The following is a 14740-nucleotide window of genomic DNA, read 5'->3' as shown; positions in this document are numbered from 1 at the left end:
GCAAAAGGAATAGCTGCCATTCGAGGAGAAGGAATGCTGCTTCATGTACACGTTTCCTCCTCGTTCGAATTCAATCCGTGCCTAACAAGCTGCCGTTGAAGCTGCGCTTATTTCGTGTCGATTGGGGATGTTTTTGTTTGAATAATTTCACTTAACATTCAGAGGCAGAGGAACAACACTGCCTAGATCGTAAAAGCGAATGCACTCAATGGTACACGCGTTTGTGTTGTGAATTGCTAATTATTAACTTCATCACGGTGTTAAAGTTCAAATTATTACTAGCACGGTGATTTTCAATGTACAATACCTACCTACAGTATACTACTTTACGCTAATTGTTGTTTGTTAATGATAATGTTATACACATAGTTCTCCTTTTCGAATATTGCGCTTTTAATGATGGCAGTTTTGCATCGGTAAATCGCGTGAATGTTCATTGCAATTATTCACGCATAAAAAAAATGAATAAAATCCACCAGAAGACATCGCGAAAATTTTTATTTCAAATGAAGATATTTTAAGATTTAAAAAACAACAAACGGGTCACATGTGTGTTGAGTTGTGTTGAGCATTTTGTGCAAAGTTAGTGAAAAGATTATCAGAATTGACGCCACAACTAGGAAAGTGTTTATTGTGCAACTAACGTGGAAAGTATACTTACTGAAATAATCGGAAGCGAAAACAACCTCTAATCAGTGCGATCAAACCATTAAAATTCCTATGGGAGTGAGTTACTAGTGAATTGTAGTAGTGTATAATTAAGCAGCTTATTTCACGGATTCGTCTGTTACTGCAAAGTTATCAATTGTTGGATGTCAAACATATTGTGGAATTTACTCATTTTCATCAATAAAACAAGCAAATTAAAAAAATACAATAGTGATCCGTTTCTGCTAGCGAAAACTGGGGGAACGGGTTATCCCTTGCAAGTAAGTAGTTTTAATATCAGCCAAGCACAGGAAATTTTATCTTATGTGCTTGTTTCTCGTTACTCTAGTAGTGTGTGCCAATTTTAGTTTTGTACAATTCAGCCATGAGCCGGTCATGCTATAGAATTGTGATGTAAATGAACGTATATTTTATTACCCTGTTGGATTTTAAGCGACGGCATCCTTGATTTACGTTTCTACCAAAAATTATTCGGTTTTAAAATATATAAATTAGCTACTAAAAGCAAAGAAAATTATATCACTGACGTGCTTGGAAAACAGAATAAACAAAATTGTCCAGTTGATTCATATAAACCATCTAAGTTTGGATGATGTAGCTTACAGAGCTTTTGAGTGATGCTAATTGCTATGTTTTATCCGTTTGTAGATTTTTAGCCACACCATTTTAGTGAATTGTTCCCCAGCTCATTGGCCACACCATTTTAGTGAAATGTTTGCTAGCTAGCAAAAAATTATATTATATCAAAATGAGAAGCATGTATAATATTTAAATAAAAAGCACAGTAATGCCTAATACTGTTCAAATATTCTTCTTCTTCTTTTGGCACAACAACCGCTGCCGGTCAAGGCCTGTCTGTACCCACTAGTGAAGTGAGCTTGGCTTTCAGTGACTTTTTGTTACCATAGCAGGATAGTCAGTCCTACGTATGGGGGCACGGTCTATTCGGGGCTTGAACCCATGACGGGCATGTTGTTAAGTTGTTCGAGTACATGACTGTACCACCAGAACGGCCCCATATATTAAATATTACATATATTACATAAATAGCCATATTAACAAACAGATTCCATCTCTTGGCTTACCTTGTCGCACTCAAACAGTCGCCAATTGGTTTGCAGTACAGTGATTCTGCTAATCGAACACTCTTTAGAAGACAATCATGCAATGGAGCTGGCGTACATTTTCATCGAAAGTGACCAGTGTAAGATGCTACGACAGGTTTATCTCAGTCTCTCCACAAGACCAGAAGATTCGGTTGTGAGGTGAGACAACCGTACATAATCCAACCGGTACCTTTAGCAGGGCACGTACACCGGTCGTCGACCACATCCTTTTTCGTGTGACTTGAGACATGCTGAGTCACGGGCGTACCCACTTTCGAAACGTCACTTTTGGTCTGTTTGTTAATTTATCCAATCACCTACCCGGTGGAGACATCCGACCGGCTCACCGTTTAGGGTCAGCTTGTGAACAGTTTTCATCTGGTGTGCGTACATTGCTACACGCTACAAGGATGCAATCCAGGGGAATGTAACACCTCACTTACTCACGATCCTTGGCTCTCATCCGAAAAATTCGGTAACGGTTGTTAGAAGCATGTTCCCATCATAGCACGGTGCTGTAAAAGTTCTAAATTATATCTGATAGTCTGCGGAATGTTTGCCTACGCGTGTTGAATCACACCAGTTTTGCACTTTTCTGGTAGAACAAACATTGTGCTTAGCTGCTGCTCAATCCGGCGAACAGGGCATGGAAGTACAAACTACATCTCGTTAGTAAACCCGTAATAACCCTGTGCAGTTTTGTGCGTTTATGTTGGATGTGGTGAGTGTTCGCTTTGTAAGGTATACATTATTATAAGGTATTTGAGATTATATTGAGAATATAATGACTGTTAAAATGTCTCAAAATTAATGTTGCGGCATAAAATTATGGCTGGCTATTTTAAGAGTAGGGTAACTGTACCAGTATTCGGCAGTGTACCTGTTATCGGCAGGGTAACTAAAAATGTATAATTACGAAAAAATGCGTTGAAAATTGTATCAACACATATTTTTTTACATAGAGATATGCTCATTTGTTATTCATATACGAAGTTTCACATCATTTCCATGTATATTTTTCAAAATATCAAACAAAATGTGCAGAGTTCAACAGTTTCGGCAGATTTGCAGTCAGCCAATAGTTCGGCAGGTTTCATTATTAACAGAATCAGAGCACTAAAACAATAAAAGTATGGTTTTCATGAAAGATTTTATGGTTGCAGATTTTATACTAGCCCGCTTGGAATTTTAAAATCACTAAAAACAAGTAATTATTCACTTCAAATGCTGCCGAAAATTGGTACACGGTAAATGTTGATTTTTGACAGATCAATGCTTTCGGCTACTGCCGAAACTTGAAACAAAAACACACTTTCGATTTCGTTGAACATTCATTTAAAACTTGATCAGAAAACTGTAATGCGTATGTCGACACACAAAACCACATTTATTGTATCAAATATCACCAATTTCACTATAAATTATACAAATAACTTGAAAGAAAAATAATAATTTGTGAGCCAGTCGTACTCTACAGTCGTCAGGCAGTATCATTTCTCCAGTGCCTACTTTGTTTGTAACTCAAATCAAAATGACTGTGAAAATTGCCAGCAAAATGCCCAAAATGGGGAACATAAAATTAATAATTTTAGTACTTTTTAACACCATTCTTAGGAAAAAGAGAGTGTAAAAATGTTTTAAACAGTTTTGTCTACCTATTGGTATTAATTAAAACATTTACCGACCCGTATTCGCGTTGCCGAAAATTGGAGCACAGCCTGCCGAAAATAGGACCAAACTGCCGAAAATAGAAACAAAAACAGTGTTTGCATTTTCATGAATATCGCTAGAAAATGCATTTGAAACGGCAAATAAAAAATAGCACAACATAATTCGATAGTTTATCGTTCAAAATAACGTTACTTTCATGAAAAGTAATAAAAATTGTAAGTGTACAAGTAGTTTTTGTGAAACTGTCACACTAACCTGCCCAATAATGGTGCATTCACCCTACTTTGAGTATATCTATTTTAAAAACTATGCAGTAAAAAAAACATACTGTTTATTGCTCACTATTTGGGCTATCCTTGAGATGTGTTGGAATTTTGGTAATTAGGGTTAGAAATGAATGAAGATTATACGAAAGCTGTTGAAGCTGTTTCAATTATTTCGCTCGTTATATTGATACATCTAATTTATAATATTGGAACGGCTCGGTGGTCTCGCTCCTACCTGCACAACTCGATCTTATTCGATGAGGTGATCGTTCATACTACTGGACTACTGGATTAGTATGTATGTATCTCCATGCAAGAGATGTATTTTATCATGTTTTTAATTAATTCGTATACAATAAATGAACCGTGAGGAGAGATGGTTTTCATTGCAGCGTTGCAATGAATCGTATAAGAGTTACAAATGGCGATGGAAGCTGATACTCGATCGGTTACTAGTGATGGGTAATCCGGAGCGGAGTCATGGATCAACTCCGACTCCGGTGATCCGGAGTGATCCGGAGTGATCCGGAGTAATCCGGAGTGATCCGGACTCGGAGTAGATGAGTCCGAGGGTTTTCCCGTGCGCATACAAAATAATTACTAAGGTTGATTTTAAGCCGGTCTCATGGTACAATCGTTAACTAGTACGACTCAACAATATGCTCGTCATGGGTTCAAGTCCCAAATAGACGTAGGACTGACTATCCTGCTATTGGAGGGTAATCCAAAAGTCATTGAAAGCCAACCCCACACAAGTGGTACAGGCAGGCCTTCACCGATAACGGTTGTTGAGCCAAAAGAAAAAAATAATAATACCACTAGAAAAATGGCGTCAAATATAGCGACTTCGAGGGTGGCCGCTAATACCAAATACGAAAAGTGTGGGTCATGTTTGTTATTCAACAATGGTCAAACAATCTATGAAAAAAGGTATCGCAAAATAGAAGTGCTAAGATCAAACCAAATACGTATATTCTGAGAAGCCTTGCTTGCGTTTGTATTTCAGAGTGAAATTAACATGCCTGTATCTACGACGTCATTAGTGATTGGCAGCGTGCATCAGACATTTTCCAGTGGCAGCATGTCCAGTTTTGACTATTGGCATTGAATTCAGCTTGGATGGTATTTTGTTGTTAACACGATACTATTCTGCAATAGCTCATGCTACACAGTACATGAAGTGACATGATGTTTATTGATGTATTTGAGCTCACGTAACCATTTTTTCGGCTTGTTTTCGATTTTTTTTGTCTTTTTCGTGCATTCGCTCGTACCAGTTGTACATGTTCACATTTGTAGCGGCGAAAATGAACAATTTTATTTTTTTTGGAAGATGTTCCATCAAATTTCATCGCCTCGTAGCCATCCTTTTTCTAAATTGATTTTCACTTCAAACCATTTGATTTATTGGACAGCTTTTTTGCCGATGGCCGCGGGACTTGTGGTCACTGTCGCTGTCGTCTACCGCGCTACCAGTATGCTCTTTTACTGTTATTTCATGTTTCGTTATGTGGTTCGTTGGCTCTTCCATGCCGCATGAGCCTTGAGGGTAATCAATCAACCATCCGTGGCAGTGGTGTTTTTAGGTTTGTCCTTTTGCTTCTATTTTGCTGCTACTGAAATGCAGGTGTCTAGGTCACAAATGGGCAGGGCGAAACGGTGCGTTTATTCGGCGGCGATATTTTGACGAATGGACCGACCGTGGCTATGTTGTGTCTTTCAAATTGTTTCTCGGCCAGGCGCGATTGGAAAATGGTGCTTGGACAACTACGAATACTTTACACCCTACAATAATGTATTTGATGTGTAATAGGATACAGATTTGAAGATCATCGGACCATATCTCTCAATTCATCAGAACAAGTGTTTTAATTTAAAAAATAATTGGCTTGATTTGGCGAGAATGTATCGCATGTATGAACGATTCCTTAATGACACTCCTAATCACTTAATAAGATGAAAACATGACATAAACGATCTATAAAGTTAAAATGCAGAACATTAAATCATTTAGAATATAAATAGTTAAATATGACAATATCGAATTGATATGTATTAGACATTGATTAAAGTGATAAAAAGGGTTCAAAGTATCGCACACTGATAAAATGTCGTAGAACCGATTATCTTGTAAACAGGTAATTTCAGTACTATTTACAAGAACATTCACACTCAAGCTGATTACTGGTTATTGTCTATTATATATTTGGTGCCAATGTATAACATTTGGTCCCCTGAAAGATTCCAGTTTTCTTTTTCCAGAATGATTGAAACATGTTTTAATCTTAATGCATCAGGGAAAACTCGTTTAAGTCGCTTAATTTAACTTTGAACCACTAAGATAACACTAAGATTTCACTTTCTTTGTGATTCTTCTTTCTTAGCACAGCAACGGATGTCGGTCTTGGGCTGGGTGTACCAATAATGAGCATGAGTATCAGTGACTTGTTGCTTACGCACAGAAAAAAAGTCAGTCCAGCGTATGGGGCGGCACGGTCCATTCAGGGCTTGAACCCATGACGATCTTGTGGTTGAGCCGTGCGAGTTAACTGCTTTACCTCGGGACCGGCTTCATGTGTTAGGTTTATCGGTGAAAAAAATTGTCGGAATATGTTTGTTTGTTTTTTTTTCATTCAGATATTGTGATTGCTGGATGAATATGAAAAAGTTTCGATTCACAGCACATATTAGTGTCGATTATCTGATTCAAACAGAAATGTGTCAAACAAAACCGCGCTACTCTGAAACGAAATCGGTATCATACAAGCTTGTTAGAGACTTCTTTCGTTGACTCGAGACATTGCTACCAAATTGATATGAAACGGATTTGTTTGTCAAAACAAACTGCAACGCGTAGCGCATGAAGTATCGTACCAATTTATAATTATTTCTACGTGTGGCATATTATTGTTCTTTAAATGTGTTTAGCAATGTCATGAAAAGTAGCGCTTGTGGTATGATTTTCTAATTTCTGTTTATTTTGTTTTTCCCACCCTTTTTCGAGTGAATAATTACAAAAAATCCCTTTTGAATGTAATTACATGCAATTCGTATTGTTTAAAAATATGAATTTAGTAGTAACCCTAAAACAAAACGCTTTCCGTAGCTTCAACCTGACGGAAAGCTGTTGGACAAAAAACAGTATCCGTTTGAGTCAGGTAATGCAAATGACTTTCGTTCAGTTCGATGCAAGGTGGATTAAAAATATCAGGTGACGGATAAGGGGCTTTGGGGGGTCGCCATAGTTGAGGGACTTTACGTCATTTTAAAACCATTAACCATTGGTTTCCGCACACAAAGCTTAGCAAATAGAACAGATTTCTTTGTTATTATGTGCATTTTTGTGTGTCTATTGATTTTATCGAAAAAATGAGATATATTAACAAAAGATTTGAGGATTTGTTTATGCACGAAATTTAAAATCATGTGAGTAAGAGTTCTAATCTCACGTACATTGTCCATGCGGCTCGTAGATAATGAGGAATTAATGTGAAAATTGAAAAAAAAAAGATTTCTTAGCTTTTCTCATCAAATTTGTCGAAAACACAATGAATTATGGAATAAATTCACGGAATAACACAAAATAACACACTTAAATCTATGTTTTAATGTTAAATAAGAACTCGCAAAGTTCAAAATATATTTTTTAAGAATATTTAAACGAAAAAATGGGGTAGATAAATTATATGAACAAATTTAATAAATGTAAATAAAGTTTTAATCCTGGGGACCTTACGTCAAGTGACGAATTGTCAAAATGCACTAGAGTCCACCCTGATATTTTTAAATCCACCTTGGTTCGATGTATCAAACCAGAGACAAATCGAGTGCTCTAACACGGATCATAATAGAAAATGAGCATTTTTGATACTATTTCTAAAGCAGTTGAGTCACATAATCAGCACTATTAATTTCATTCATAGAGCAAAAGCGTAAAGACTTCTTCAATGATGTTAAACCAAGGCGATAACGTTAAAGCTGAAGAACACACATTCAAACAAGTAGAGTGTTTCTTCTGACTTACATTAGAGATCAAGCAAAAACCAAACTTCACAACCAAGTTAACATTAATTTCGGAAAAGAAAGCAAAGTTCGGCAAACCAACGAATGCTACTCCCTCTTCACTCGAATGCGAGATTTATGGCTTAAGATAATAAATTATGCATAATTTTTATGTTCTCCTCGTTGTTTACCATTTCTTCGTTCTAAATCTAGCATTTTCACCCTCCCCAGTGATGCAATGACCGGTTTGCGGTATAACAGGCGGGCGGCTAGAATGTGAAAACTGCAGCTCTAGATTTATCCCGGATGTCTTTTGCGGCTGCTTTAAACTTTGTTTGCTGGAAGCTGGCTGTATCTCATAAAATATTTATGTCTAATTGAGTGAACGTGTATGAAGAGCATATATGTGTTTGCGCTGAAGCTTAGTGCGTGTGTTTGAGATTTCAATGTTGAGCACGGTGGCTTGCCAGTCGTTCATACTGTTTCTCAAATTGATTAAGGGAACGGCGAACACGAAAGTTTTCTTCGTGAATGTTATTAAATGGCGTTGTATTTTTTCGTCGCATTTATCTGCTATATTTTATTCAACATACGCGCACATACAATTATTCACTATATGCTCGATTGCTCAATTTACTACGAACATCACCTGGTTGTCATTTTGTCTTTCTAACTTTGCATATTTTTTCCCTCTATCTCGTTGCAGAAAACGTAGTGATGGCCGACAAAGATAAATGTTTTAGCGTGAATGCAATAATTGTTCTGCTGGTTGCTCACTTTTGTGGTAAGTATTCAGCTCAACGTAGATCTCGCTATAATGTGAGTCGTTAGAAGTGCTTGATTCCTCTTCCCGTTGATTATCGTATTGCTCACTGTAAGGCGTTAGGATATGATAGTAGTATCAGTTACTTTAGTTTTTCTCCTATTTGGCGTAACGTCCTACGCAGACATGCTTGCCGGCCTATACAGGTTTTCGAGACTTAATCCATTATCACGTAAGCCGGATAGTCAATCCTTGCTATGGGAGGACGGACCATTGTAGGCTTGAACCCGTGACGAAAATGTTATTGAGTCGTTTGAGTTGACGACTGTACCACGGGACCACCCCCAGTTAGTTTAGTTAGTAAGTATGGAAATATTTGGAATGTATAAAATATATAATGCGTGAACTCAATACCAATCTATATTATTTTCCTCATTTAAACAGATATTGAAAAAAAAACATTCCTTTTTAATAAAAACAAACTGATATTTTAAAATGTGTTAATGCTTTGGCGCAACCAAATTGCGCCTGTTTGGTGTTGACCTATTAAGCTTGTTTAGTCAGTTTTTTTTACAAACAATCTGGCATATTGGAATGATTTGAATGTTCGTTAAAATTTAATTATTTAACCTGTCTTTTAAAAAAATATGCCTATGCTCTATTTGAAATGAGTAATAATGCTTTTATAAAAAGTGTTTTTTAAAATATTTTCTACTCTTAAGCTTCAGTACAACAAAATCAATCATTTTCAATCATACAACAAAATCACTGTACAGCAAAACAATAAATAAGCGTGTTTTTTGTTCGTTTTAATGTTTTTTTGTATGCATTAAAAACTATAATGTTTTGTTTTTAAATCTCACACGAATTTGGCCATTCGAAAGCACGAAGTGCTAATTTTAGATGAAAAATGTCAAACTACTGTGTAATAAAAGGTTGAAAAAATCGTAGAAGCATCTTCTATATAATATAATATAAATAATAATATAAATATTCTATTACATTATAATAATTTCTCCCTGATTTGTATTTAATTCGTCATAGCAAATTATAGCTCATTTTACTGAAGCAAACCTTCTACAACTAAGAAAAAAAAATTCCAATAATTTTACTCGAAACACTGCAAAAACTTATGAAACTGCAACGATATTTTCATTCATATTCCAGACAGTTTCGAGCTCATATTTCAAATTACGGACGTTTTTATTCATTTTCTGGACAGCCTCAAAATTTAATTTATAATATTTATATTAACACACACACTACACTAAACTTTTGTTTTACTTATGTTTACGTCTTGACAACAAATTCTGAGGGTCATTGTCCTCCTGGATCGACAGGACGACGGTCTTACTGACAATGGGATTTGCGTGCGGCATTGAACCAAAGTACTACTGCGTGATTTGAAGATCTTTACTGTATGGCCATTAAAGCATTGGACACATCTATCTTCAAATATCGTTTTTATTATTATGACTGAATCTTTGTTCTTGTTATTATCACTGCCAAAAACGTATTTTTATGCAATTTATCACAATTTTCCTCGGCTGTCCTGAATTAACATCAAGATGAACAATATTGCTCCAAATTCCGGACAGTATTAAATACGTGTTCAAATGAAATTCAGAGCACAATATGATACAACACAATGGATTCCACTGGATTTAAATGCACTTAGACGTGATTAATAGGAATTATCGAAGAAATAACACTGGGTTGGATTTGAAGCAAACTGCAAAAAATGCCTCAGGTGGTGAACTGACCGACAGAAAATATTTATTTACTGTGTTATCAGAGCCTACTAGGGCTCAGACAAATTTTGAATTGATTCTTATACATCATGGCAAACATGTAAAATTAAAATGTGGTATGGCCAGGGACTAGATATGAAGCAATTCAATAAAAACATATCGAATGTCCGGAATTTTAAGCATAACGGTATTTGATATTTGTTGATAAGACGATGATAATAAAATAGAAAAACTGCACTTAAAGTATTGTATGCTCGACAAGTTTCATAAATAGCCGTTTGTCCATAAATTTTATTCGCTTTTTATTCATTTATTTTTTTATTTAGAAAGAACGGCTTCGGGCGTATTGCTTAATGTTAGGGTTATTCGCTTTTTATATATCCTGAGCAAACTCACACATTTATCAGGATTGCTTTCAATATTAAGCTTGCGTTTTATTATTACGTTGCAGTGTATGGACCGATACAGTTCTTCTTGGGCTGGTGATTCTTGATGGACCCATTTTCAAAGCATATAACGGTGTTAAAACAGCAACAGATATCATGCGCCGATCTGCGGTTGTTCTTTTTTATACCCTTGTCCAACACTGGTACACATGATGACGTTTTTACAGTTGACGTATAGAAGCAGCGAAACAATAATTTTACAGTTGTGTTTGAAAAATGACGATCCTGGACCACGTGACTACGTTTATTGTGTTTTATTGACGACATGAATGCTTTTAGCATATAAAACATAAAATATGAAACGGTGATGCATTTAATAAGCACGATACAATGGATAATGAGTTTAGCAAAATTGATAACGGTAGATATTATTCTTCTTCCTTTTTGGCTCAAAAATCGTTGTCGGTCAAGGCCTGCTTGTACCACTTGTGGGCTAGGCTTTCAGTGACTTATTGAGCAGGATAGTCAGTCCTACGTATGGCGGCGTGGTCCATTCGGGGCTTGAACCCATGGCGGGAATGCTGTGAACTGGTACGAATTGACGACTGTACCACGAGAGCGGCTAAAGGTAGATATTACTTTCTCCTAAATGGTTGTACACATCGAAGAGCACATGTAAATATGAAAAGTGCTATTGGTCAGAAATGTTATATGGTTAAAAAAATTGTTTTCTCTTTTTGTAAAAAATCAGATATCTAGCATATTGAATCATCTATTGATATATTGTTATTTTGAAATGTGTTTAATCGTACAACGCATCTACACCAAGCATTTATTTCTTAACCTTCTTCTTCGTCTTCTTCTTTAACATATGTCGTGGTCATACTGGTCAATATAGGTTCGCTAGATTAATTGGGCACCATGAAATTTTCCAATAGTAGTGAAGTGAGCTATACTATTGTAGTTATTGCTGCTTGAAACAAATTAATTCATTTTTTTTTTTTTGCTGTACCATCTCCGTGCGTTACATTCAATGAATTCTCGTTTGAATTCAGATCGTTCAGACAGACCAAAGCGAACGTGACATGGCAACACGTATAAGCCAGAAGTCTATTTTGTATGCAGAGAGTTTGTAGTAGAAAACATTGTACTTCTAAAGAATCGGCATGATTATCAACTGAGTACAACTTTCTAGAAACTCCCTAAAAACCAACACCAAACCGTTGTCGTATTTCTGTTTACCACTATAAATGAAAGAAATACACAATAACAGAGCAGAAACACACAAGCACATCTATATACACACACACACACATACACACATATACATACATACATACACAAATAAACGACGAACACTGGAAAGCACGAAACGATTCGTGCGAGATGTACGGCAGGTCGCATGCTAGTGCCAAACAAATGCAAATCCTGCTTAATACGCATCATTAAGTAAATCGAATAAACGGACTATCTCAGGGTCTTTCCGAGAATCTGAGGAGGTGTTCGAAACGGTGCACTTTGTCCCACCAGTAAAAGAGCGGTTGATGTACAAAAAGGATCGTTGCCAAACGTAGGCCACGTATCGCAGATACCGCAGGAATCGTTTGATAAAGGAAAGTTTTGCACCAGGGACGCAACGACCAATTTCAAGCTGTTTCTGGCTACACTTGCTTTAACGCGCCGTAGCCGCCGGTAGTATAGATTTTGCCTTCAAAACGTTATATCACTCTTGTTAGGGTGGTCTTGAACCCTTTTCACGTGCAGGTTAGAAGATTGGAACCACTAGTCGGTGACCTGTGTTCGATTGGAAAGGTGATGATTGTGCTCAGTCAATCCAGGAAATGGGCTCCCGTCCATTGTGCGAACTTGCGTGGTAGCTTCGGCGATTGAATCGATACATAGGTCGCCTCTCACGGTCCGCCAATTCGAGCTGACTTGATTGGACAGACTACGCTCAATGGAGTAGTTTTAAGATTGCACACCGAGGTGAGCTGCTCGTTTGCGGTTACGGTTAAACGATGTCTGGGGTTTACGGCCGATCTAAGGTGGGACGGAAGCAGGAAATTTGCATAGTTTTGCACTTTTGTGAATCCGCACCATATGGATGAAAGGTGGTGATTTATGCATCCGCTCCGATGAATGATGCGAGCAACACGCTACACTTTGAAGCTTAATTTGGGTCCCAATGCTTTGAATGAATGCTGCACCCCTATGCCACCATGCAGTTCTTAAGATGCTGACTTGGGTGATGTTCTTTGGACGTGTGGAAGCAATCAAGGCGTCGGATTGGAGGTTTTGCTTTACGTCGGCTTGGTCGTGCCCCGAGGGTTTTCGCTAGTTTTAAGGCAGACATGATGATAGACTACCAGGGCTCGTGGGACGAGTGAACCCGTCGCTGTTGCCAAATTTATCGCCACTCGAAATGTGCAGTTTGCCTCCCTTGGGAACAGACATTAGGACTGTTCCGTTTGGATGAACGCAACGGAACGAGACATCACAGGCTGTTCCAGGTGTTTGTGTCTTTCCTGTAGTACGAAACGCGTTTTATCCTCGGGCAGAAATGGATAAATGGGTATCCAAGTGTAACCAATTGCGACCCCGTAAGCGGCACAGGAAGGTGGAATAAACGAGTCTATTAATCTTGTGCTTTAATTAGTTTCCCAACAGGTAATGGTTCGGTTTTACCTTGGTGGAGACGCTCGCTTGTAGAGCTCGGTTTTTTCCATTCTATCACCAAGACGGCCAGCGGCATGGATGCGTACAAGTGTTTGTAGCTTAAATGCGAATCTGTGAAACGGAAAATAGGAACACTGTTTTTGGGACAGAGAAAATCGAAAAATTGGTTGAATCAGATGAAAGGCCATCGGAGTAGAAAGAGAAGCAAATGAAATCGACGATAATCAAAGTGCGCCTATGAAATGCTCTTTGATTTCGTTTATCCAATACATTTGTGAGTTTCTCTCGGTTTCAGTTAAGCTTTCCCCTATATTTAGCCAAATGTTACGGAGCATTCACACAGTTTACTGTGTCTTCGGAGCTGAATTCTAGCGGTATTCTTTGATTTTTTCGAAATTCTGAATGTTCCGTCCGGCGTTGCTAAGGCACTTCTTTGGTCCTCTATGAAAATATACATGCAGGGCAAAGGCATTTTTTGTTTGTCTTGATTCATTCAAAGTTTAAATGTTGACGATTTGAATCGTTTTGTTGTATGTAAAGCAATATTCCTTAAAAACTTCATTATTTACATTATGAAGAACAAAAAACACTATTGAAAATCTACTACTTTTCATGTGAGACATTATTCATAAAAAAGGCATTTTACGAGGAACGCAACCTACAAAAGTAAAACAATAGCAAAAAAGGCTCTTGAGCGTCTGTTTAATGGAGAAAGATTCGTTGCGGGAGGAAACTACTCGGAAGCTTTCTCCGAGCCGTTGACATAATATACCGTATGTTGCAACGATATGTAAGCTGGCGAGCCATTTTCAAAGACATCAACAAAAGACAGCCGGAAAAGAAAAATAACGTATATATCATTCACTTCAGTTCTGTGGCCCATTTGTCGGGGTCTGATTGACTGTTGTGTTGTGTTTCGGTGCTGACTAGAGTTCAAGAAACTAAACGCACAGAGAACACGATTTTCCGGGAAGCGCAAGAAACAAAATCATGCTGTGTGTCGCACGTTTGGGTACGCACACGTGTCTGTCGTGGGGTGTGCAGGCCGAACGGAGAAATCGATATGTGAACGTATTTTGCCATTTGCGAAAATGCTTCAAGCCAAGATATGTGTCGGTTTAACTCTTGAGTCCAGGGACGGAAACGCTTAATACGATCGTTTCAGTTTCGTGTGTTCTTTTTTCTGCTTTCACTCACATGCCTTGATCTGATTCGTACGGTGTAATGTATTAACATTGTAATCTGGACCCATTTATCTTGACGTTTAAGATGACTTCGATGACGCCTACTGTTCTTAACGTTGAAGGTGGTGCAAGCCTCGACGAACGAGAGAGAAAAAAACAGATACTTAACTCGTGGATAGCAAGCAAATCTACAGAAAAGCACATGTGCTCTAATGTTTGTATAACTCTCTGTGTGTGTGTGTGTGTGTGTGTGTGTGTGTGGTGTG

General features: G+C 37.6%; 1 protein-coding gene across 1 annotated transcript in view; it reads left to right on the top strand.

Annotated features, from left to right (window-relative positions):
• Window positions 1–14740, top strand: part of LOC121590576 — a 139548-nt gene that overhangs the window by 23977 nt on the left and 100831 nt on the right. The window contains exon 2 of the mRNA XM_041910367.1: window positions 8421–8498. Coding sequence (XP_041766301.1) covers window positions 8421–8498 — 78 coding nt within the window. The remainder of the gene's footprint in view (window positions 1–8420; window positions 8499–14740) is intronic.

Source organism: Anopheles merus, chromosome 2R, assembly GCF_017562075.2.
Source record: "Anopheles merus strain MAF chromosome 2R, AmerM5.1, whole genome shotgun sequence".
Lineage (NCBI taxonomy): Eukaryota > Metazoa > Arthropoda > Insecta > Diptera > Culicidae > Anopheles > Anopheles merus.
The sequence above is the reverse complement of the archived record's forward strand: the minus strand, read 5'-3'. Positions and strand labels throughout refer to the sequence as shown.